Source organism: Leucopleurus acutus (assembly GCF_964270905.1).
Source record: "Leucopleurus acutus genome assembly, chromosome: 4".
In the NCBI taxonomy this organism is placed as follows: Eukaryota; Metazoa; Chordata; class Mammalia; order Artiodactyla; family Delphinidae; genus Leucopleurus; species Leucopleurus acutus.
In genome coordinates this window covers 128002523-128026877 of record NC_139146.1, presented here as the reverse complement: position 1 = coordinate 128026877, position 24355 = coordinate 128002523, and the positions used below count along the sequence as shown (strand labels likewise).

Genomic DNA, 24355 nt, shown 5'->3' with positions numbered 1-24355 from the left:
ACAATTCAACAATTTGAGGGAAAAAAAAAAAAAAAACACACCTGCCAACCTTGCGTACACCTTTAAACACATACGGTTTTGCTGAATATACAAGAATATACAGCCTGTTTCATTTTCATATTTTTATGATCCAACTCCTATCAAAGAATAATTAGTATACTCTTAGAATCTATTCCAACTTGCTAATGGGTTGTCCCTCACAACTGTCTCCAATCTATAATTTGCATTTTTTCCCTTAAGTCTAAAATATGGAATATAACGATCTGTAAGCTTATTCTTTCTGTGATTTTTTTCACGTTGAAAACTTTCATATGCATATATTAGAACAGCACTGAAATTCTAAATGTGTGCAGAAAGGTTTCTGATTTAAAATCAATGAATAAAGATATAAAAAAGGACTTTAATCATGTTAGGGTAGGAAATTACAGATTTTTGTCTATCTAGAAGAGGTAGAAAAAACTCTTCATCTATCCCCCCATTTAACAATTGAGAAAATAGTGAGTGGAGATAGTGACTTGATCAAGGTCACTCACAGGGTTTGTAGCCAAGCTAGGATAAAAATTCAGGGCTTTTTATCCCCTACACTAATGCTCTTTAATACTATCATACTGTCTCCCTTTCTTTATCTTATCTATGCAGGTAAGCTATGTGACAGCAAGGAACTTATATTTAAAAAAATACATAGCTTTGTATCATTTGTTTTAAATTGATGCTACAATTTATAGAAAGTTTTAACTAATTTGAAGAAAAGATTAGATTTGTAGAGCATTTAACCAACAAGGTACTATAGAACAAATAACTATTAGAAATAGAAGATCTAATTAAGTATGGTTGGAACCCTTTACTTATCTAATATGATGATTAACTGTGCATCTGGTAGCCTTTCAGGTCCTTTGTGTGCACCTATCTGATAGCAAAGTGAAAGGGCATGGATAGTGTCTGGTCCCAGCAAGCAAATCATTTGGAAACAGTCATAGCCATAGATCAAAGATTTTTCACTCTATCTTGGCTGATTTAAACCTACTAACCCAGGTTTCGTCTACAGACAAAACCAGTCAGAAAATAAGAGAGTGACTCTTTAGGATCCAAAGATAACAAGGGAAGAGAGAAAGGGAAAACTCAGAAAAGAAACAGACTGGCAGAACCTTGATATACATAGGCCAAGACAGCTGTTTTACATCCTAGCTTTATTTCACATGGTTAAAGGAAAAGTTTCCATTCCTTAGATCATCAAATATTATTTCATTTATACTACACAGATGTCTTCTATACATAGATTAGAGCCAATGAAGGATTTTTGTTGTTGTTATTCAACCACTACCAGGAATCAGAGAAACCTCTCAGCACATCACTTTTACGCTAATTCACAATGTTTAAAGGAAGGAACAAGCTAGATTTTTTTTAACATTTTCATTAAAAATAACACAAGCTTATTAAAAATTTCCTGTAATCTTAGCAGAAGATTGATGCAAAATTACTACTACTAATAATATTATAGATGGAGTGCTGCAGACCTGTATATTTCAAGAGAAACTAAGATGTTTAAAAGGGCTAGTTTTCCTGAAGTGTAACAAAAACTTACCTACGATATGCTTAACCGATAATTTTAAACATAGGCCCACGAAATGTCTCGTATGGCCTGAAAGAAATATAGAACGTAACACCAAGTCTTATATTTTGAACTAAGTACGGCTCAGTACAGGCATAATCTACACCCCTAATCTTAATCATCTGTTTTGTAAACGTCTGGCACTGATGGCAAAGGAAAGTGGAAATGGGAGTGGGAATGACTCTGAAATCCCAAGGAACATATCCTACATGTGAATCAGTAGTATTATCTTATTAAACTAAGGATATCACATCTTCTTTAAAGCGTAAAATTCAATGTTCCGAATGGAAATGAATGAAATTGAAATCAAGAGCCTTGATTTATTTAGCATCAAGTTTAACATCAATAATCCTGATTTTCTGTCTATTTTGTGGAAGTGATATTAAAGACCAGTAAAATTTGTTTCTCAAAGGTGGAGGAGACACAAATAATAATCCACTAATTACACAATCATACCGTAAATAGTTAAGAACTGGCTTCTACTAAAAGCACCCTTTCCTTTGTTGAAAATTATAGTGAGTCACGAAAGCCAAAGTTATTAAACAGAAAAAATATAATATATACCTCACAGTATATTAATAAGTTAAAATTGTTAAAAAGGAAGGAAAGAAGACAGAAAGGTAGAATCTTATTTAACTTTTCAGAACTGTTCAACTGTCTTACAGAAATAAAGGAATGTGACTGCTACAACTCAAAACTGTGTTTCTCTAAAATGAGAAAAAGCTAAATGTTTCTTGGTAAAGTCAAAAGATATAAATGAAAATATAGTAAATTCAATGAAAAATACTTGCCGAATTAACTCAGATTGTCTTAACACTGTGTATCCTAGCTCAGTAATACAAGAGTATTTACCTTTCAGTCAGGCTAAAAGCTGCTCACTTCCATTCTCCTGAGTACAAGTTCTTTGCTCTATCACTGTCCATTTTGATGATATTATGTATAGCTTAATAATGTACTCATATACACAGCTGAGTACTAAACTTGGGGAAAAAACAAACATCTATTGTACTTTCAATATTCTCATCCTACTAAATTATACAAGAATTAGACTTGTAAAAGTTTAATAGGTGTAAATATCACTAATCAAATACATTATCCAAGGTAACCCAAACAAACTTAATCCCACAAAACAATATTCAAAAGTACATAAAAGCATTTATTTTTCAGTACAGTTTGAGGCTTAGTAATGCAAAGTTAAAGCCATTGCTTTGACCTGACAGAACATTAAGTTCAAACTGTTCAAATGACAATACCCTTGGGTTACCAATCAAAGTGATTACAAGGTTTGGGGTTTTTTCAGGTTTTTTTTAAAGCTATTTAGTGAAAGAAATTAAAAAAACAACTTGTTTTAGCAGCATGATTGACCATTTAAAATTAACAGGCACTATGGTGAACTGCTCAAAGAAAACATTCTATTACTGATTATTCTCCTGATTGATTCCAGAATAATAATTATCAATAGCTTATAAACAATTTCTATGATACTTAGGAGATTTGGAAAATTAGATCATTTGACAGAGAATGGAAGAGAATGCAGCTTTACTCTGACTTTTAATACAATGTGCATAGTATAATCCTGACAGTTGGTGCTGTTAAAGCTTCTTACAGATAGTTTAATATAATTACTTCAATAAAATTTCATCAACTAATACACTAACAAATTGTGTTTGGGTTATTTATTTTTCTTCTTGTTTTTACTGATCGTTTTTAAATTCAGAGAATTTAATCGTTATTTATTGCCCCTTTTACATCTTGACCCCCTAAAAAAGAATTTTTTTCTTAAAAAATATTTTTATAAATATATTGAATGATTAAGCATATAAGAACCAAACATTTAGCAACTGTACAGATATTTTAAAGTTAGATTTTAGAGGATAAGAATATATACAGGTAAACACATGGTCTTTTGTTTTCCAAAAAGTATAAATCCTTCAGAGAGTTGATTTTTTTAAGTCAATAACCTGATTATTTTTTTAATAATTCTAAAATGTTTTCCTGGAAAACAAAATCATATAATCTAAAATCTGTATACTCTTTAGGAAAGATTATTGAAATACTGTATGCCATTTCTACAGATCATTAATGGATCTTTTAAGTCCCAGTGATATGATAAAGTAAAAACTGCACTGAAGTTTAACTCAGTAAGCACATTTCTAAGTAAAGATCAGCAAAAAATAAAACAGTTTAAGCATTTTGTATTCTCTGGAAATGTAAACAGGATTATAACTGTCAGATGTACAGAAGCACTGACTGCAGCCATTAGTTTGGTTTTGCTTCTGAGAAACACAACATGAACTACTGAATCATTTCTTTTCAAATCCATACATTCCCTGCAGCAGTTCAAGCTTCATCAGCAGTGCAAGAATGTATAAAAATGACAGGCAAAGAGCATTAGTTTTCTTTTTTCTCTCATACTGTTTGCCTGTAAATGGAAGACAGGGTTCTTTCTCAAATCACTTAAGCTGAGGATGTTTAAGTCAATTGCTGAAAGAAAATATGACTGAATTCTCTATGCAAGAAAGTATCATAAATGGAGAAACTGAAAAAATCAAGTACTGTGTTATTATCCTAGAATAAAATACTACAAGATTAGCATTCTAACTTAGTTGCCCATTATTCTTCAATTAGAAATATTTTCAGTTTTTTAAGTATCCTGTCAACTCATCACATTATTTTAGCACCATTCATAAAGTACCTGGTTCTGCTTCTAATTTTAAATATAAAAAGGCATTCAAATTAAAATACACACATTTTCTTTCAAAAACATCATATTTGTATAAATAGTTAACATTTTGATTTCCAAGTTTCTGTACCCATAAGTGTTTCACTGAAAAAGGAAATTCAATTAATAATTAAAAGTTTATTTAACCACGATCAAGTAAAGATAGGATCTAATGTATGATCTGGCTACTCTTCTGGAGCTTAAACATTCATATTTTTTAAAAACTAGCACAGTAATTTCTGTAACTTGACTCAATTTTTTAAGGAAATGGGAACTTTTCCGACTAAAGTTTAAACATACATAGTTTATAGTAACTAAAAACATGCCCACCTCACTATCATCATCTAAATTTTCATAAATGTTCCTAAGTGTAAGGATGGTGAAGGTAAATCCTAGAGAAGTCTGAAGGTTACGGGCTTCATGAAATCCAAAACAAAATATTCAAATCACACCCTGAATGTCCTCTTTCTCTTTTCAGTAATGTCTGTAGTCAGACCAACATGATAGGTCTGGGCAGAAGCATGCTGATGTTGGCACTGCCTAAACCAAACAAACAAGATGTTTAACAGTCAAATAAAATGTCCTGCAGCCTCCCTAATGAATTTGTCAAGGACCATCAGATTTCGCTCCCCCTCTTTTGCCTCATTAACTCAAGTATGATGAGACGGATTATAACAAGAGAATACAGATCAATCGGTCTGAAGACTTGAAGTGGCTTTTAGCCTCTAGAGTTTCTTTCTCTCACTTGGTCTCCTTTAATAGAATACGGTATCTCCTGCAGAAGGGGCTGCCACTCCGTTTTAATACACCATCAAGGAGCTGCTGATGGACTTCTATACTAACATACATAAAAGCAGAGGTGACAGGGGCTCTTCAATTACAGCCTCCTCGGATACCGTTTCCCCCTTCAATTATTCAACCAGAGGAAGAGCGGATCCGCAAACACACAGCTGAAGCAGCTCTTAGAGCAGAGGCAGCCAGAGTGAGTTGGGGTGGGGGAGGGGAAGGAAGGGAACAAGCAAGAGGGAGCATTATTTGCTGGAAGTGTTTAAGTTTATTGCTCAAATGATGTTTCTAATTAGTACCACGGCAATAAATTAAAGTCGCCTTTGTTTAACTGATTTATTATTTACTAGAGCATCTACCTTGGACAGGGTAAATTGGTAATGAATTGTTTTTAAATCAAAACATTTGTAACATTTTATCATTCCCTCGGCCTCAGTACCTAAAAGTGGAGAAGCGAGGGGACAAGGGTGGGGCGAAGCTTGGTCGTGCCGACAGAGCAGGGAGGAGAGGAGGAGTGGGGTGCCGGGCGAGTGGTGGCGCCAAGACCCGCGCGGCCGGGGCCGCCCCACGCGAGAAGGGCGTGCGGACAGAGGGCGCTGGGTGCTGGGCGCCTGCCCGCGGGCGCGGGAGCGCGGAGGAGGGATGACGCCGTCACCCCGGGGCCTTCTGCAAACACTCCCTGGGGCGTCGCGGGCCCGGCCGGTCCACGCGCGAGGCCTCAGCGGCTCCAACCGGGGGCGAGGGTCGGGGCGGGGGGAAGGAAGCTCCTCACCCTCTCACCCCGCCACCAGTCTCCGCCCAGTAACTGCCCTCGGGAGAAGCCGCGCGGGATCCTCTTCTGGCGTTCACACCACTCCCCGCCGCAAAGTGCCCCTCCTGCCAGTAACAGTTCCCAGAGCGCCACTGTGGCCTCGTGGCCAATCGCCGGGGTGCCGGCAGAGCCTGGGCGTCCCACACGCGCGGACCCTGAAGGCGCCGGCTCGCGTACATCCTTCTGCCGCCCGGGGTCCGACGCCAGCCGCACGCACGCCGGAGCCCGCCGGAGCCCGCGGCCGCCAGCGCCGCTGAGACTCCCGAGAAGTCACTAAAGCTCTGCGCCCCGGAGTCCCGCGGACGCGACTGTTCGTCTCAACTCCCGGCCACTGAAGACATCCCTGGTAACAATGCCGACTTGATGAAAAGAAGGAAAAAAGGACAAAGTTCTTTAGGAAGAGACATGTCGCTACGAGACTGAAGGGGTGACCAGATACCAGTAGTCCGCACCAGATGTGTAAGAACGAACCAAGGAGGTCCAAGCGTCTGCCATCAAGTACCTGATGAAACAAACTTTCCCTATGCAACTGAATTCAGGTTCATCTGGTTCAGCCTTAAGACAGCAAGTCAAGCCTTCCCACGGGGTTTTGCAAAAGCCGCATACCAGGTTTTGCAAAATGAAGTCTTCGCACAACCGGCTTATAGATTTTCTTTGTTACAGCATTATCGGAGTACATAACGTCCAAACTCTAACTGAAAACATTCCCATCTACTTGATTTGTCTTAAAAAGACTCAGAATCCACACACCTGAGGTTCAAACATAAATTCTAAGCAAATCAGAAACACTGTTACAGCTCTTTCAACCAAAAGTACCTAAAAGCTACCATGGTACAGCTCGAAAGTATAATACATATACTAAAAGCACATGCATGAGTTTCACTGAAATGCCAAGGGAGGAGTGAAGCCATCTGTGTAATCAATAACAGGATAGTTATAGATTTTTGCAGCAGTGAAGTCTTTTAAAAGCAAGAGTCAATTATGAAAATAAAATGAGTTTACAAATGAAATTCTCTACTGCCTGAAAATATACTCAAAATTAGATTTACATTAACATTTTCAGAAAACTTTAAATCAGGTTCATATTTACTTCCCTTCATTTTTATTAAGTTTAAAATAATTTTAGTGGCTTATTTAAAAAGTATATCCAACAAAATTTTACCATATATAAATCTGCACCATTTCTCACAACTTAAACATATTTTCTCTCTGATAACAAGTTACTCCTTGTAACAATAAAGTAATAACATTAAATATATCTGAATCTTAATTATGAAGTAATTATCAAACAAGGTGCTTGTACCATTTTTGTCCTGCCTCATTTTTCAACAGCATATGGAAATTACTGAAAAGAGATTTATGATTATAAACTCTCACCCCATGTCCACTCCCCCCACCCCCCAACTGGCGAACATATACAGCAATTGCTCTGGCTCTTAGCAACAATGGGAGGGGAGGGGAAGAAAAGGGAGGAAGACTTTGCCTAAGGAAAAAATCTAGAAAAATTTAGGTCCTTTCCCAGATATCCCTTCCTCCTCCCATTTGCCTTCAAGCGAAAGTAATTTTGTTAGCTTTTGCACCTTCTTCACAATGTTGATAGAAAAAGAAAAGTGAACCTTTCTGAACCACTGCTACTCTCCCTTGAGTCATTCCAGCCATCTCCAAGAAGTCCCTTCTCTATACACTCTCTTTTTCTTCCTTGCAATTGATAAGAGAGGAGGATAAAGAAGAGGGGGCTGCAAAATGTGTGTGAGCATTTGACTTCTACTATCTCTTCCTATTTTCTTACTTCTCTCTTTACCCCCTTTCTTTATCAAGTGCAGCGGTGGCTGCTACCGTTTGCCAAGCAAGCCTGTCTTCTCTCTCGGATTGGCTAAAGCACTGACAGCTCCAACAGCGATTGTAGGAACTGAAGCTCCACCCCCCTCATGATGGCCCAGGACCATTCATAAACTAAATAACTCCAGGAAACAGCAAAGAAAGAGAGAGAGAGAGAGAGAGAGGGAGGGAGAGAGAGAGGGAGAGAGAGAGAGAGGTGCTGGGGGGTGGGGTGAGAGAGAGAAAGAGGGAAAGAGAAAGGGAGGGAGAGAAAGGAAGGGAGGGGGAGAGAGAGGAAGAGAGATTAGGAGGGAGAGGGAAAGAGAGACATCGGAGGGAGAGGCGACTCAGAAAGTGGAATCTGCACAAGCAACCTAAAGGGGGAGGAGAAGAAAAACCCTCGAATCGTTATAACTAAACCCCAGATGCAACGCAAGCAACGACTTCGTCACACTAAAATAGATTTTGTGACGGCCAAAATTATAAATTACGAAGCAGAAATGAGTATCAAACAACTTCCAGCGGTTTGCACCTAGAGAAAGACAAGAAGAACGCACTGCAAACAAACCAACCCAGTCCAAACAACGCCTCCAGTAGGAAAAGAGGAAAACCGCTACAAGAGGACCCCCTGAGAAGAGACCAGACCTACACGCTGAGAGTGAGGGGCATCTGCGAACCTCTGAGTGTGCTGCGGACTGAGTTGCACTTCGCCGCTCTCTGGACATTAATTACACCCTTCACCTTCCATCTGGGGGAGGGTGAGGAGAAAAGCACTCACCTAATCTGAATAAAGAAGTGCTACCAGCGTGGGAGAGAAGTTTAAGAATGAAACACTGAATGTTTCGCTTTTATTTTTAAATTTACTTTGGCATTTAAAAGACCTCATTTCCAGATTCCTGGGCCATCTCCACTGCAGACGTCTAAGCCTAACCTCTTGGTAACCTGAATTTTTCTCTCTCACCCTGTCTCCCCACCCCCTCCCCTTCATCTCGCCCGCAGGCACATCTTTATTTCACATATCAAGAGAAAGCAAAAAAGTCCCAGCAGGTACTTTTCTTTTTCAAAGATCATCCTTTATTTTTTCTTTTTTCCTTATTTTCTGGAGAAGAAAAAAGCTTTCAAAAGAGGGGAAGGAAGGAGCTAGACGGCTGAAGCATCAGCCGGGCAGCCCAGGTGGAAACAAGAGTGAAAGTGGGGCTTAGGGGAGCGCAGCGCCTCTTTCGCAAGCCGCAGGGCCACCACCAGCACGTGAGCCTTGGATCCCTCAACGTACTGCGAGACGCCGGTGTACAGCCCGGACCTGTGCCCCAACATGATCGCCGCTCAGGCCAAGCTGGTTTACCAGCTCAATAAATACTACACTGAGCGCTGCCAAGCGCGCAAGGCGGCCATCGCCAAGACCATCCGAGAGGTCTGTAAGGTGGTCTCGGACGTGCTAAAGGAAGTGGAGGTGCAGGAGCCTCGCTTCATCAGCTCCCTGAGCGAGATCGATGCCCGCTACGAGGGGCTGGAGGTCATCTCGCCCACAGAATTCGAGGTGGTGCTCTACCTAAACCAGATGGGCGTCTTCAACTTCGTGGACGACGGCTCACTGCCCGGCTGCGCAGTGCTCAAACTGAGCGATGGGCGGAAGCGGAGCATGTCTCTCTGGGTCGAGTTCATCACAGCGTCCGGCTACCTCTCGGCGCGCAAGATCCGCTCACGTTTCCAGACGCTGGTGGCTCAGGCGGTGGACAAGTGCAGCTACCGGGATGTGGTCAAGATGATCGCGGATACCAGCGAGGTCAAGTTGCGCATCAGGGAGCGCTACGTGGTGCAAATCACTCCGGCGTTCAAGTGCACCGGTATCTGGCCTCGCAGTGCTGCACAGTGGCCTATGCCCCACATCCCCTGGCCCGGCCCCAATCGGGTGGCGGAGGTCAAGGCCGAAGGGTTCAACTTGCTCTCTAAGGAGTGCTACTCGCTGACCGGCAAGCAGAGCTCTGCGGAGAGCGACGCCTGGGTGCTGCAGTTCGGAGAGGCTGAGAACCGCCTGCTGATGGGCGGCTGCCGAAACAAGTGTCTCTCGGTGCTGAAGACGCTGCGGGACCGCCACCTGGAGCTGCCTGGCCAGCCGCTCAATAACTACCACATGAAGACGCTGCTGCTGTACGAGTGCGAGAAGCACCCGCGGGAAACGGACTGGGACGAGGCGTGCCTCGGAGATCGGCTCAACGGCATCCTGCTGCAGCTCATCTCCTGCCTGCAGTGCCGCCGCTGCCCTCACTACTTTCTGCCCAACCTCGACCTTTTCCAGGGCAAGCCCCACTCGGCCCTGGAGAGCGCTGCCAAGCAGACCTGGAGGTTGGCCAGGGAAATTCTCACCAATCCCAAAAGCCTGGACAAACTATAGGGTGCTGGGGACTGCTTGAAAAGCGACACAAACAGGAATGCTCTCAAACACACAACACACAACTCGGCGACAAACAGCGGAAACTCCAGACACAGACTTTTATGTAAGCCACCTAAGAGAAACGGGAACCTGGCAGAAGACTTCCTTAATTAACAAGCAAACAAAAGGAGAGCAAACCAACCAAACACACAAAATCACATTCTTGCACAAAAGTGATCCTTCTCTTCCAAACAATGTGAATTTAAAAGGTCACACAACAGAAGCAATCGGGCTTTGCCACAACAAAATGAAACCCAAGGTACATTTTCAATCAAAATATAGTAGTTTCTCCCTTTTCCTTCTCTCCCCCTCTTCATTCTCTGTCTCTGTCTCTCTGTCTCTCTCTCCAATTTGTTTTGGGTTGCCTGAATGTTGTCACCAAGTGAAAAAAAGTATTTAATTATATGTAAAATTTCTCTTTTAAACAAAGTTTTGCTGATGTTAAATGTATCTCAGTGCCAATGTCAGATGTGCCCCTTCCTCCCCCGCACCTCTTCCCTCACCCTAAGCAGTCTTGTTGAAAACAGTAATAAAAATACTACTTTACATTGTAAATGACTGTTTGTGGATTGTTCTTAAATGAAGGAAGGTGAGATCACAATTTATTATTTACAATATAAAGATGTGAACTTGAGGAATGCAAGAAGCTTCCATTTTAACTCTAGTTTGCAAAATTTACAAATGCAGCACATTTTGTAGATTTAACGATTCAAGTTCCCACCAAAATCTTTAGAAAAGAGAAAATATTAATTTTACACCACTATAATATATGTTTGTTCTGTAGATTTTAAGACTAAAAGTAAAATCTTATTTCACACTTGAAAGAACAGATTTTGTATGGAAGAACTGATTTTGATCCTAATTTTTACAAGAAAAGTTTTTTCACATTAAAAATTAAGATATTTGCTCTCTCATGCCATAATCTAAAAAAAAATGCACTCTGAGTCTGAATTATAAAAGAAACATTTATGGACCTTTTCTGAATAGTTAACACAATGAGTTATACTCATCCTTCAATCATTTGTCCTCTTCAAGTTTTAAATAACGAAACTTAACAATTAAATCAGTCACATTAAAAGAGGATAAAATGGATATAGCCATATTCCTTTTCCCCAGCAAATGGTGATACGAACAATCCAGATGTATAAATTACTTCAAGTCTTTAAATGGCTAGTTATAAATGCTGTAATTATGATCATTTTTAATCAAAGTCCCAGAATTATTCAGAAGTAGTTTATACTCAATTTAAATAAAAAAGGTTTTAATACTATTTTATAACCAAAGAAAAATTAAATATAAGAAAAGTATGTTCCTCCTTTTTCTGCTTTTCTAAGGTAACAATCCAGTGTATTCATTTCAACGTTTCAACTTCAACAAACGTTCCTTTTTAATATAAGGAAATATCTGATTACAAAAATAAAATAATTAGTAAAACTGAAAGCATCCCAAAGGAACTGGTTCCTCTTCTTTATGCTGGAGGTAACTATACTCCATTACATATGTTAATGAGAGGCACAGGTACCGAATCCATGTCAGATGTTACCCTTTAATATTTAAAATTTATTCTTTGAATTAGCCCACTTTTTTAACCTACTGGGAAAATCCAGGAATGAGAGATACAAAGAAAAATGTTCTAAAAAGCAATTTTAAAGATCAGAGGATGAAGTCTGAGTGGGGGAGGCAGTGTATGGAGGGATGAGCGGCAGGATAGCAGAGGTGGATGAAAAACAAGGGAGCTACTCAGAGCTCTGGTGCCTAGTTCACTTGATAAAACAGGCTTAAGTTTTAAGATTCCTAGGTAAAAATTCCGTAGTAAAAATAGTTCTGAGTTAGAAATATAAACTGTGATCTTATCAGTTCTGAAATCATCTCTACTCTTTCAACCTATACTATATCTTTTTCAGGTCTCTCTTCCTGCAGATGTAGAATAAACTCACTGTAACACTAACTGGTTCAGACAAATATACTAATTTTTTGAATAATACAAATGAACTTATTCTCTAGGAAAAATGTTCTGATTTTTTTAAGAACAATTTCAAAGCAAGTAGTAGGTGCTTACATTTACAAAGAAATTACTTAAGGGCACAGTGTTTAGTTTAAAAGATATAAATGACATTTTTAAATGACCATTTTTTCACTCACAAAAGTATTTAAAGCATTAGACACGTATCTCCCTCCAACTATCCCAGAGAAAAAGTTTTCAGTCTTGACAAGGAGAAATAAAAATTCCCCAATTCAATATCTTTTTTTCCATCCTTATTTAATTTAATGCAGGTATCACCAACAAAAAAAGAAAAACACTCCAGTGTCCTCATTTACAAAATACCTTAAACACCAACGTCTATACAAAATCAAAAATTCTTCCAATAATGGGCTGAAAAATTTTTGAGAATATAAATTAGCAAAAGTTTTGATTTCTGTAACATTAGGCAGGTTGCAGCAGTACAGACCATTTCTGTGTCTAGGCTCAAAGATCCTGTATTGCACAAGCAGCAGGGAAAAAAATTAATTTAATGATGCTGTACAGAATAAGATCAGACGGAAACAGAAGTTATAACTTTCCCCAAAAGGAGTCAATAACTTCAAAGATCCTAATCACAAAGATTGGCAGGGGTTTTAATAACGAGGACAATTCATTAGATATGTTTAAAACAAATCACATTTTAGATTTTAAGCCATGTATGTCTAAAAGCGTAATAGAATAAATAGTATTCTGAATTAAATTTCGGCCTAACTCACAAATTACCATAAATTAGAGAGTTTGAGTAATTTTGGTTACCTTCCTTTCCTAAAGAAACTAAAATACATTTTCAGACATTTCAGCCATACAACAAAGTAGAAAATTTTTCTAGCTGATATAATTTCAGAATTAAAGTTTTCTCTACATTGGATTAGCTACATTCTTAAACTCAAAACAATCAGTTTCAGCATAGACTTCCTTTCACATAGTCTACCAAGTCCAGTCTTAATAAAAGCAGCAATGCTGAACCCAAGTGCTAAAAACATGCATAAGACAAGATATGATTTGTTTGTAAAGTTTTTCATAAAATTATAACATTTTCATTATGAATGACTTTGAAATACTTCTAAGTCACTAAAATTTAATAATTCACATGATTCCCAAATCAAAGAATTTCCTACCAATAAACTCAGAAAACAATTACGTGTGTGTGGACACACACACACACACACACACACACACACACTAGCTAACAGCCTGTAAAAGAAATTACTCCATTTTTTTTAAAACCTCTTCTCTTTCTACAGGTTGCTTATTTTGCTAATTTTAAAAGAGACAGAACAAATTCTACCATTCACTTTCATGAAATAAACCTAATTTTGGCTTTATGGCTATGCCACAAATGTCTCTTAGTAAAATAAAGCTGCCAAGGTCTGAAAAGTAATCAGAAATACATTTTAAAGGGGAAATTACATTTTCATTTAAGAATAGGAATTTATGTAATACCTTGTAAAATTGACTACAGGTAATGGGAAAAAGAGGTATCTTACACATACAAGCCATGCTTGCATGCATGTCAGAGTAGTAAGTCAGGAGGACAAAGCAAGGAGAGTGATATATTGGTATTATATCCAGAAAAATATAAAGGCTAAACAAAATAATTCCACTCTCGATCTCACTGAATTTTGTAGCTTAATTCACCCGGACCCTTTGAGGCAAAATATATTTTATAGACGATATTCCCTGAGGTTCTCCCCCCACCCCTGAATGAGCTAATGATAAATGCAATTAAATGGAAATTGTTTTTGAATCTAAATGAACTTCAATAATCTAACTAGCTGGTAAGGGAATCATAAGCTAAAAGAGATAGTTGCCTTGCATATAGGCAGAAGCAATTCATCAAGAAATTCAAACTATTTCTATCATAGTTTATTAATGTTACTCCTACCCAGCAGCAGCCACACACACACACACACACACACTTTCCCATCATAAAAAAAAAAAAATTCCATAAAATGAAACGCATTCCTCACCTTGGGGTCAATTTTCTTGAAGTTAGGGTCTTCTTCATCCACCTCAAAATAGAGTTCGGAGGAGGTGACAGAAAGAGTGCCCTTCACTACAACAGAGGGGGCCACAAGCTGAGCTGGTGTGCTCAGGCTAACAGGACCTGCCAAAAGGAAAAGACAGGCCAAACAAGTTGGAATGATATTTTTCAAAAAATCAAGTGGATTCAGGCAGAAATTTCATTTAATTTTAAATTCTCGCCTCTAGCACCAAATTGCCTGCTTACCCCTTTTACACTTACAAATTCTGTCCACTCCAAATCTCCCTCTGAAAATGCAAAGTTAGGGTTCTCATACTAAGAGATCTATAATAGGCGGTTAATGATAACAGTAAACTAGGATTCAATTATTTTATAGGGAGTCGGCCTAGCTTTGGTCTGATCTCCTGGTTAGAAGGTGGCTCTGCCTAAATAAGTCCATCCACATTCCATTTAGAAAACAAGCCTCAGGCTATCAAACAACATAGAAAAACAACCAGGAGCAAGGAAGACTCAATAGGCTTCTAAGGCCAGAGGTTAGCTTAGAGTTTGGCTGAGGCATGATTACAGAAAGATTACTAGCTTATTAATGAAGTGAGAAACGTTAAACCATATTCTCTGATAAAGATTTTGTGCCAGGTTGGCACAAAACCTCTTCCATAACAACTTTACCCCATGAAAGATTGGTAAAAATACTTCTTTTCCAAGCCTGCCTTTCCATTGTTCAATATTGTTCAATGCATCCAAATCTACTATTAGTGTAGTTCAGGGACTCTGGGAGTAAACAGCTGGAGGGTGGGTTTCCAAGTGAATGAATTTTTATTGGAATAATCAAATCTCCACAGGGCTTATCAAAAAGACAAATCAGCCTGCTACTGAAAACAATAGATTCACTATAGATAGAAGAACATAAAGTATATTAGAGCCAAACCTAAAATAAGGACTAAAAATAATAATTATACATATATATATTTATGTACAGAGAGATGTAGTAAGTTTTTGAAATCCCATGTAAATTCCTCATTGTAAAAATCCTATAGGTGACAAAAACAGCAAGACAAGATTGGCATTTATAGTTCTGAATTAATATAGTGCCTATAAACACGGTACACCTATTCAGGTAATCAATGGGTGAATAAGTGTTTCAAAATTCAGATGAATTGACATTTCCATCGATTGTTAGAAGGGTGTTGGTCCTTAATCTCACATCAATCTTAATGTGTGCCAGCGGGACAATAGGAGGGATGCTCTGCAGAGATCAGAGCAGGTTTTGCCCTCTATTCCCAATGTACAAATACATTGTGTTTGCAGATGGGCAGCAGATAACTGCAGAACAGCCATGATTTCCCAAAGCTCATCCCTATAAATGGATGAAATAAGCAGCTATGTGTTCTTTTGCTGTCTCCTTTGCCCTCCGTACATTAGCATGTAATCCTGAGAAGAAATAACATTTTTTCAATCATTCTCAGACATTCAATTACAGGGTAAGCAGACAGCTGCAGGAGCTAGGGCAGCCTAGGTCCTACAGAAGACCCCTGACAATTTCCACTTCATTTCTAACCCACACCACTTTATTAGTGTGGATTACTTCTTAATCCTATTTCCATTGTCAAGATTATATAATTAAACTCCCCTTTCACCTCTATTACTGTATGAATGTATTACTAGTAGCAAGAATAGAAGCAAAATAAAGGAGGAGGAAATGAGTAAATGGATGTGAAGGAAAAGACCAGAGAATAGCAGTGTCCACCTTACTCTCTACTCCTGCCCCAAATCCCTTAACAGTAAGCTCCAATTAATTTTATTTTACTTTACAGAGAGATTTACAGCCATCAGAGAAGATGCCATCACCTGTTTTTGCTTTTCATTATCATTCATTTCATGGTTGCAGATATGTCACTAAATAAAAGATTTTTCATGCCTTTTAAATTATCAAAATAGTAGATTATGTAACTTTCATCTATTGAAGATGTAGAATCTTTCAGACTTTCCTCCTTGAGGGACAGAGCCACAGGCATTAAAGAAAAAAAGGTATTTAATGAATGACTAAAATTTCAAGCTAAACAAGAGATTTTTTCCCATAAGGGAAGTAAAACTGAAAATCTGCAGAGCGCAAATCAAAAATTGCTACATCAGATAAAATATGTGAATCCTGTGAAAAGCCATAGCATTCTTGGAATGGATTTTTTGAGAGTTAAATGTATATGCAGCATGTTCCCTAAGACCTGTATATCAAAGCAAATAGCTCATCTACCTCCAAGCTTTATTTACAAAGCAACTGGCATAATTTTACTTACAACTCTCATTTTGTAGAGATTAGGTAACTCCCATTAGATGGGTGAGGCAAGTTTGTTTTGTTGTTGCTGTTTTTGTACTTTTTTTCTTTTTCAGTAAAGATTATTCATAAAAGAAAAAGATGAGTAGGGTAAACAGAATAGAAAAATGACAGGGAAACTACTGAAGATTGGGGGGAAATGTTTAGAAGAACAAAAACAATCTTCATTTAATGTAATTGTGGGTGTAAAGTTGGTAGTCCTGCTTTTTCAGGCAGAGCTGAAAAAGTAAGTAATTAGATGCGTGTTGGCTCAGAGCTAGCTGAAGTATGTGCATGACCCCTGAATTTACCGGTGGGATTCTCTAAATCTTTCTCGTCCACGGATGACAGAGTATCGTCGTCGCCTTCCAGGAGGATCTCGTTTTCTGAGTTCTGATTTCCTAAAGCCTGACTCTTGATGGACTGTTTTCCTTTAGCAAGAATATCTTCATCTGCAGCTGAAATGAAAAGGAAACAAAGCTGTCCATCAGGTCTGGGAAGAGCACCATGGCCGAGGGGCAGGGAACCGAGGTAAGGATAGGTGGCCCAAGATGGTCAATTGTTTTTACCCAGAGTCATCCAGGGTGGGGAAAGTGATCAGGATGGCCCACACGCTCCTTCTGACAACCATGATTCCCCAAACCTAGTCTAATGTTACCTTGAGCAAGAACCCTAATCCCATTAAATCTGACCCTTGCACTGCTCACTAAGCCTTTTATTTACTTATATTTAGGGCAGAAGAGGGTTCAAAAGCAGCACGTTGTTTTGAAATTTGTTAGTAGAAAAAAAAATCAGAACTTAGTTTTGGAAACAATACCTGCTTAACACTGAAAAACAAGGAATACTGATTTATTCCTGTGAATAATATTATAACGACAAACATTCTAAAATGGTTGGGGTGTGGCTGTGAAGGAGAATGCATAAATACAGAGCTAAGAGAGATCCACAGCCAGTGAGGATTTAGGCGAGATTCTGCAGCCATATCTGACACTAATAAAGCTACAGCAGCTCTTAGAAGCGGCATGCTCTTCCTCTTACTCCATCCTCCCTCTTTCCTTCACGCTAACCTTGCCCACATTTCACCCCACCCACAGCCCTACTCCAGCCCTTATACAAATCTCCAAGAGCAAGGCAGTGTGGAAACTAAGTGGAGGCTCAAACACCACCTCCTCCATGTGTTTAAACTAAAGGGCTAAGACACCCCGGGGGCAAACATAACAGAAAGCCTGGGATGAGAGGCATCTGGGCAAAGAGCCTCACACCGCCTGAACTGGAGCAGCCTGTGGAGAGCAGCAGCGCCAGACTCAAAGGCACTGTGACAAGGCAGCCGAAGGGAAGGAAGGAGGGAAAGGGTACAGCAAATATAGAGAGTAAAGAAGCAGCTCTGCGGAGCACCTACAGCCACCAACGGAACCAGAAAGAGGAGCAGGGGAGCAGCTGAAAGGAGTCAACGCTGAGACTCCAAATTCTGACGTCAAAACCCCATATCCCTCCAAGGTGACTCCCATTGCTTTGAGCAGCTTTCTCCTTAAGAAATACATAAAAGCAGATACTAACTTCTGGACTGGAAGTTTTAAAAGTGCATAGTGTCACATAAGGGAAATTTAGAATCCTCATTACACTACTGACATTCCCAGTCTCCAGCTAGGGAAATTCCAGAGGTAAAGCACCTGATCCACCAGGCAACAGCTATTGATAGAGAAATAAGATGGCTAGGCTTCTTGCTCCACTGTAGTGTCAGCCTAGGCATAAGGCCCCAAACCCAGAAAGGATAAAGCACTCAGTTTGCAGTAACATGACTAATATTTATCTATATAATTTATTCTAAATAGTTAAACTACATGTATCTTACCTAGTTAACTAGACAAATCAAAGCTTCTCTGAGTTTAATAGGTATGGTTATTTGATAATGTTAAAGGTAAAAGTTTATTTTTACCATATTTATTGTAAGTTCACCATGTATATCATTTATATGTAATACTTATGGCACTACTTAAAAGAACATAGAAGCTTTCTATTAAATAAGAAAGTCACAGGAAGAGGCTTTCTATATTTAGCTTTGAATACTCTCTATGGATGAATAAAATCTTATTTTCCTTCATACCCACACACAGCATAGTATGCTGCACACATACGAAGGTCTCAATAAATATTTGAAAAGAACTAAAAGTATCTAATTGAAATGGCTCCATTTTCTTAAATGCTATAAAGAAATATACCCAAAAAACACTAATTTTTAGGAAAATAGGAGTATGAGTTTTTATATCATTGTTTATATTTCAAGCATTTATATTTCCTTACCTTGAAATCACAAACATTGCTCTTAGCCCAAACAAGATCTTTTTCAATTTACTATCGATTTTACTAAAAATAAATTGGTCACTGAGAAAAACGAGAGAAATCACCATCTTCTATAGTTTGTTATAACGTAAATTATAATAAATTAACAGTTGCCAGTCAGATTTTAGTACAAAATCAGTATGCTACATCCTCATTTCCTGGGTTTATAATTCCTTCATCAAAGCAGAAATAATAATAATGCTAATATTAAATACACCCATCATGTGCCAAAGTATTCAAAGCACTTTACACATTTAACTCAATTCTCATATACCCTCTGCTAAATTCTCCTTTACGCATGAGCAGACAGGCTCAGAGAGGTTATATAACTTGCTCAAGGCAACACAGCTGGTGATAAGTAGAGTCAGGATTCAAATCCAGTCAGCGTGGCACCAGCATCTGGGCTTCTAACCACTATGCCATAGAAAGTGAAAATAACCAATATACAAATATGAATGTATATGTAATTTACTGGTTAGTTTACTAATTCTTACGTTTCTCATAATGCATTTTAAAAAGCTTAAGTCAGGATTATAATAAATAAGTACAGAATAAAAACATATTCATTTCCAAACCTAAATTTGATGAGCATAGGCCAAACACATCAGAAAAAACTAAATTCAACAGCTCGATCATTACATTCTCTGATTATTGCCATACATGTCCTGAAGTACACCAAGCTTATTTGAAAGAAAAAAAGAAGGAAAAAACTCTTTAATCTGAAAACATTTACAAAAAATGACAGTAAGAATAGTCAGTGGCAATACACAATGGTTTAAAATAGCTCAGTAAATAAATTACATTCATTTCAATGACCACTAAAAATAATTTATCCCTTCCAACTGAAATTTTTAAATTTTAAATATGTTCTCATCATGCTGACAACAAATTAAAACACAATAGCTTTTGAATTAAAATTTTATGAAAAAAATTTTAAGTACTATAGGTCTACTGTATGCATACAAACACCACTTTTATTTATTTATTTACTTATTTTTACAAGCTCAGATTCTGGAATTGTTCAACCTCAACTGAAAAAGCTCTTGTCATGGAAAATATGCAGCTTACTGATATTTAGAATGGTTTTCCTGTAATTAACTCCCCCTTGAGGATTTTAAGTTAGCAGCAGTAAAATTACCAACAGTACTCTAATACACACCACATGCGCTGGTGTTCAATTCTCAGTGGTCTAATAGCTTTCTGCTAAAGAACTTTTTTTTTCAAAATTAGAACAAAACTGTCCCAAGCATAAAATAAAAGATAATTATCATATTTATATGTGTTGGGAAAAGCGTATTTTTAAATTTTGTTTGTCTTATACTCAATCAACCATTAAAACAAGAATCAATTATTTTAATATTTTCTGTGAATATATCCTACACTTGTATAAAAGTTAATTGGATGAAGTCAAAATATACTTTTGGTTCAATTTTAAAGCTTGATTCAGATCTTTTCTGGTTAATGAAATTATTACCAAACATGATAACTGCTTAAATTTTTCATATCACTATCAACAAACTGCCTTCACTAATCTCATATATTATTCGGATTTAATATTTATCCTAACTTAATAACCAAACTGCAATTGTTATATAAAATTGGAGAAATCTGTAAAAAATGTTTTCTTTGAAACTTAACTTGTGATTCACTGAGGCTAAGAGCAATGAGAGGGCTCAGAGAAAAGCTGGTCCTCAAAATGTAAAGTTCAAGTTCTTTAGAGCTAGCTCTGGGCAGGAGTTGATTTATCTATGCAACACAGACTAGGTAAGTAAAATTAAAACAGAAAACTGTTCTACCTATGATATATAAATCCCTTTTTAGAAGTCCACTGTGCAAGTGAACTGGAATTATCAATAGCCCGTATTATAGTAAAAAAAATTGATACATTAAGAATTAGCCACTTTGTTAATTAAAAAAAAAAGGTAACTACTGGGATAACAAAGTGACCTCAACTGTACATAAAATGAGTGTCCACTTAGTGTGATGTGCAGTACATACCATAACTGTTTATTCTGAACACGACACATAAAGAATACCTTATATACAACTATTGTCCTCAACTAATTCCCCTTTATAGTTTATGCAATTTCCAAGGTCAAGAAAATTTACTCTAGAAAAACTAGTGAAACTACAAAGGATAATTAGGAGAACAAGCCAAGTTCATCTCCTAATGATCATGGATTTCTCAAAAGTTTTAGATAAAGAACCTAGTGTATTTGATCCTAAGAAGGAAGCAGTAGTATCTGGCATTACTGAAGATATGAGAGAATGACATGATTTAGGATCTTTACATGGTCTGTCATTCCTAGAAAATCAAATGAGTTACTTGTATCATTCCATGTGATTGCAAGATACTTTTAAAACTATGTTAAATACTCCTCATATACTTCTATTTGCACGCACATTCTCTACAAAATAAAAATGTCTTAAATTCAATAGGATTCTAGTGCTAAACTGCTTTAGCATTTGAATTAAAATCAATCTTTTCACCATTTAAAACATTTTTTACATGGCTTTAATTTGAATATAAAATTCCCATTATATTTAACAATGAATTTTAGAAGACAGCATAGCACAATGATAAGAAAATCTGACTAGTCATCAGTTAACTTGGGATTTAGCTCTATATCTACCAAGAATTATGTTGGACTTTTGTTTCCTCAGTTTCCTTATCTGTAAAGAATAAAGTTAGACTAGACTTTAGCCTTAGGTTCTTTTCAGATCTAAGATGCTCTGATAATAAATAACTGACAAACTGGTCCCTGTGCATTAGGAGAATGTTACAAATCATTACAACTGATTTCTAATAAATTTTAAAACTATAAAATTGGAGAAAATGCCCTCAAGAATCACATACGCACCTCTGCTTCCTGCTGCTAATTTCCATAAAGGATATTTAATCATAAGAGGAAGTATTAATTTTAATTTAAAAATATGACTCAGTTTCTACAAAGTTAAAGAATTCTCCCATTACAAAATGACTTTTATAAATAACCACTTTGGAGGGTCTCTCTTTGAAAAATTACCTGAAGCTCTTTTCCCCAAGCAAGTTAATGTGAACTTGGGAAGGGCAATTAAATTGTCAGAATTAAAAAATTTGTTTTTAACTAGAAGGTAGCCAGAAGTAGAGTCATGGGGCTGGTATTGATCGCCTGAACAGAGAACATCACTCTTCAGGTATTTACTCTGCCACCCTTACACCAGAGGCTTTCCTTCAAATCAAATCAATCTATAAAATAGATGGCTTGTACTACTAAAATACATAACTAATCTCCAACAGTATTTCTATTTAGATGTCCTCCTTTGATAATAAAAACATATAGTTTGTGATGTTTTAAGGTTCTGCGTTTTCAAATGTCCTGTCTCCTGTCCTGTTTGTAAATCAATTACAAATAAAAGTGAGAAGTCATAAAATAGTATGAAACTGACATACTATCCTCAGTAATATCTATTTTAATTATTCAAATTCAACATTGAAGCATAGTATTCATCCACGATAAATTCTATGATTTCACATGCTTTTTGATCATATTAACTGTTTTGTTTTGCATTCTTGATTCTTAATATATTTATTTTTATTAGCTTCCTTATTGTAGTTAAGTTAGGATAAAAAAAGTTTCACAATTAACACAAAATTAAAATTGAATGTCAACTACAAGATACTTTAATTAATAAAACATTAAAAAATTAAGCTCTTCACCTACCTAATGTATTAGCATAAATTACGCCGACATCAAATACCACACTACAATCTGTGTGCTGAGTTCCAAAACTAATAGTTCTTTATTATTTAAAATTAAAAGTATATAAAATATGATTAGTTAGAGCTTTTACCTTTTTTCAAAAACTGTTATATTAAATATAACATGTCCCCTTAATTGGAAGCATCTACTACACATTTAGTTAGTTTTTAAAAATATATTTCAGATTTAAATTTATATTCTTAATCTTTCAGAGTACTTTAAATATTAATTATTATGAAACTAGCATAAAATATTACCAAATAGAATGGAATTACATAAAATGCTAAACTTTACTTCTCTCTATTAATTTAAAAGTGCATAATAAAACATAAATATCATTAATATTACGTTAAACTTTCAATTACTATTTAGAGTAATTACAGTGAAATCTGCTCCTATACAGGATTTTAAGTATTCAATGATAGTAAGCATTGCTAATAAATATCTTTTTTAAAAATCAGACTTTTAGCATTAAAACAGTTGACATGATAATGTTATTTTAAAAGGTAAAGTTCAACAACAAAATTAAAATTTATTCATTATGAAAAATCCTATAATTTCCCAAAGTTAAATGTACTATTTTTGATTGAAATGATTTTAATAAGCTCTGTATTAAATCTATACAACAAATTTTAAATTCAGTTACTGCTATTTCTTTCAGGATAAAGGACTAACAATTTGCCTATATGCAGTTTTAGAAACCAGGTCCCCCTCTCCAGCTATAAAAGGAAAATTTTTCATAAAAATATTTGTATTGTCATTCATAGACTTCAGAACTCACAACTCAATGTTAAATGACAGTTAATAAGACAGAAAGATACTTATTAAATTTTAAGTGCATATGGTAACATCTTTTTTGACTGAAAAGAATAAAACTATGAAAAGGCTAAGTTTTTTCAATGTAAGGGTCATTAACCAAAGCCAAAAAAACAAAAACAAAATGAAAGAAAAATAAAAATAGATATATAACTCTGAAATGTATAGCACCACGTAAAAAGTACTTGAACCTTAGAAGCAAAAGTGGCCCAATTAATTCTACATCTTATTTCTCCTTCTCCACCTCCTGTAGTTGAAGATGCAGGGCCCTGCAACTATTATTGCTTTTAGATCACTTTGTTATTGACTATTCTCTGTATGATCATTTATTTTAAAGGACTGATGTCACATTTGGTGTTATATCTGATGACATATTGTGGACATTTTCTTCCAGAAATGGCTCTTTAAGGCTGAGTGCAAGAGGTTAAGCTGCCTGACTGAGGCCAAACCTAAGATCACAGACTTGTAATCTAAATTCTTAATATCCTTCCTGAAACATCTACTTTGTATACTACATACTATCATTTAGCCATAAGCTGCTGCATGTTAAACTAATACCCTGAAAAAGGGAAATTAAAACTATTTCTCATCTTACTAAAACTAACCAATATTTATTTTATAAAATCAAAAACAATTTAATATGGAGAGGTACATTTTCCCCCATAATCAATAAATCTTAATTGGCTTTCAAAAATTATAAAACATTATGTGAAACCCTATGATCAAAGAGAGTATATTACCAAATCCAAAGGACTTTTTCAGTTTTTCCAATTTGCTCATCAGGCTTCTACCTAAACTGAATCATAGTGCTATGCATTGTATCAAAAAAGGGAAAATGTTTTGTTAAGCTCTGATAACAAAATGATGCAGAACAGGAACATATGAAAATAATGTCTACTCTCTTTTTCCAGGAGGCGTCTATCACAACCATCTACAAATCAAGGCTCAGAAAGTATCTAAG

The 24355-nt window shown here is 36.7% G+C and overlaps 2 protein-coding genes across 5 annotated transcripts in view; one reads left to right on the top strand and one right to left on the bottom strand.

The window, feature by feature from the left end:
• LRBA (LPS responsive beige-like anchor protein) overlaps positions 1–24355 on the bottom strand; it is a 743236-nt gene that overhangs the window by 290802 nt on the left and 428079 nt on the right. For all 4 annotated transcript variants that reach the window (XR_014326184.1, XM_082838660.1, XM_082838661.1 and 1 more), the window contains 2 exons: positions 16807–16953; positions 14171–14307 (listed from right to left, as the gene is read on the bottom strand). Coding sequence is in view for 3 of the 4 variants with exons in the window: in XM_082838660.1 (XP_082694786.1) it covers positions 14171–14307; positions 16807–16953 (284 nt within the window). In the remaining variant the exon portion in view is untranslated. The remainder of the gene's footprint in view (positions 1–14170; positions 14308–16806; positions 16954–24355) is intronic.
• MAB21L2 (mab-21 like 2) lies at positions 9059–10189 on the top strand (the record flags this gene model as incomplete). The annotated part of the gene is made up of 1 exon (XM_082838207.1): positions 9059–10189. The coding sequence occupies one exon, from the start codon at positions 9059–9061 to the stop codon at positions 10136–10138; it is 1080 nt and encodes a 359-aa protein (XP_082694333.1). The 3' UTR covers positions 10139–10189.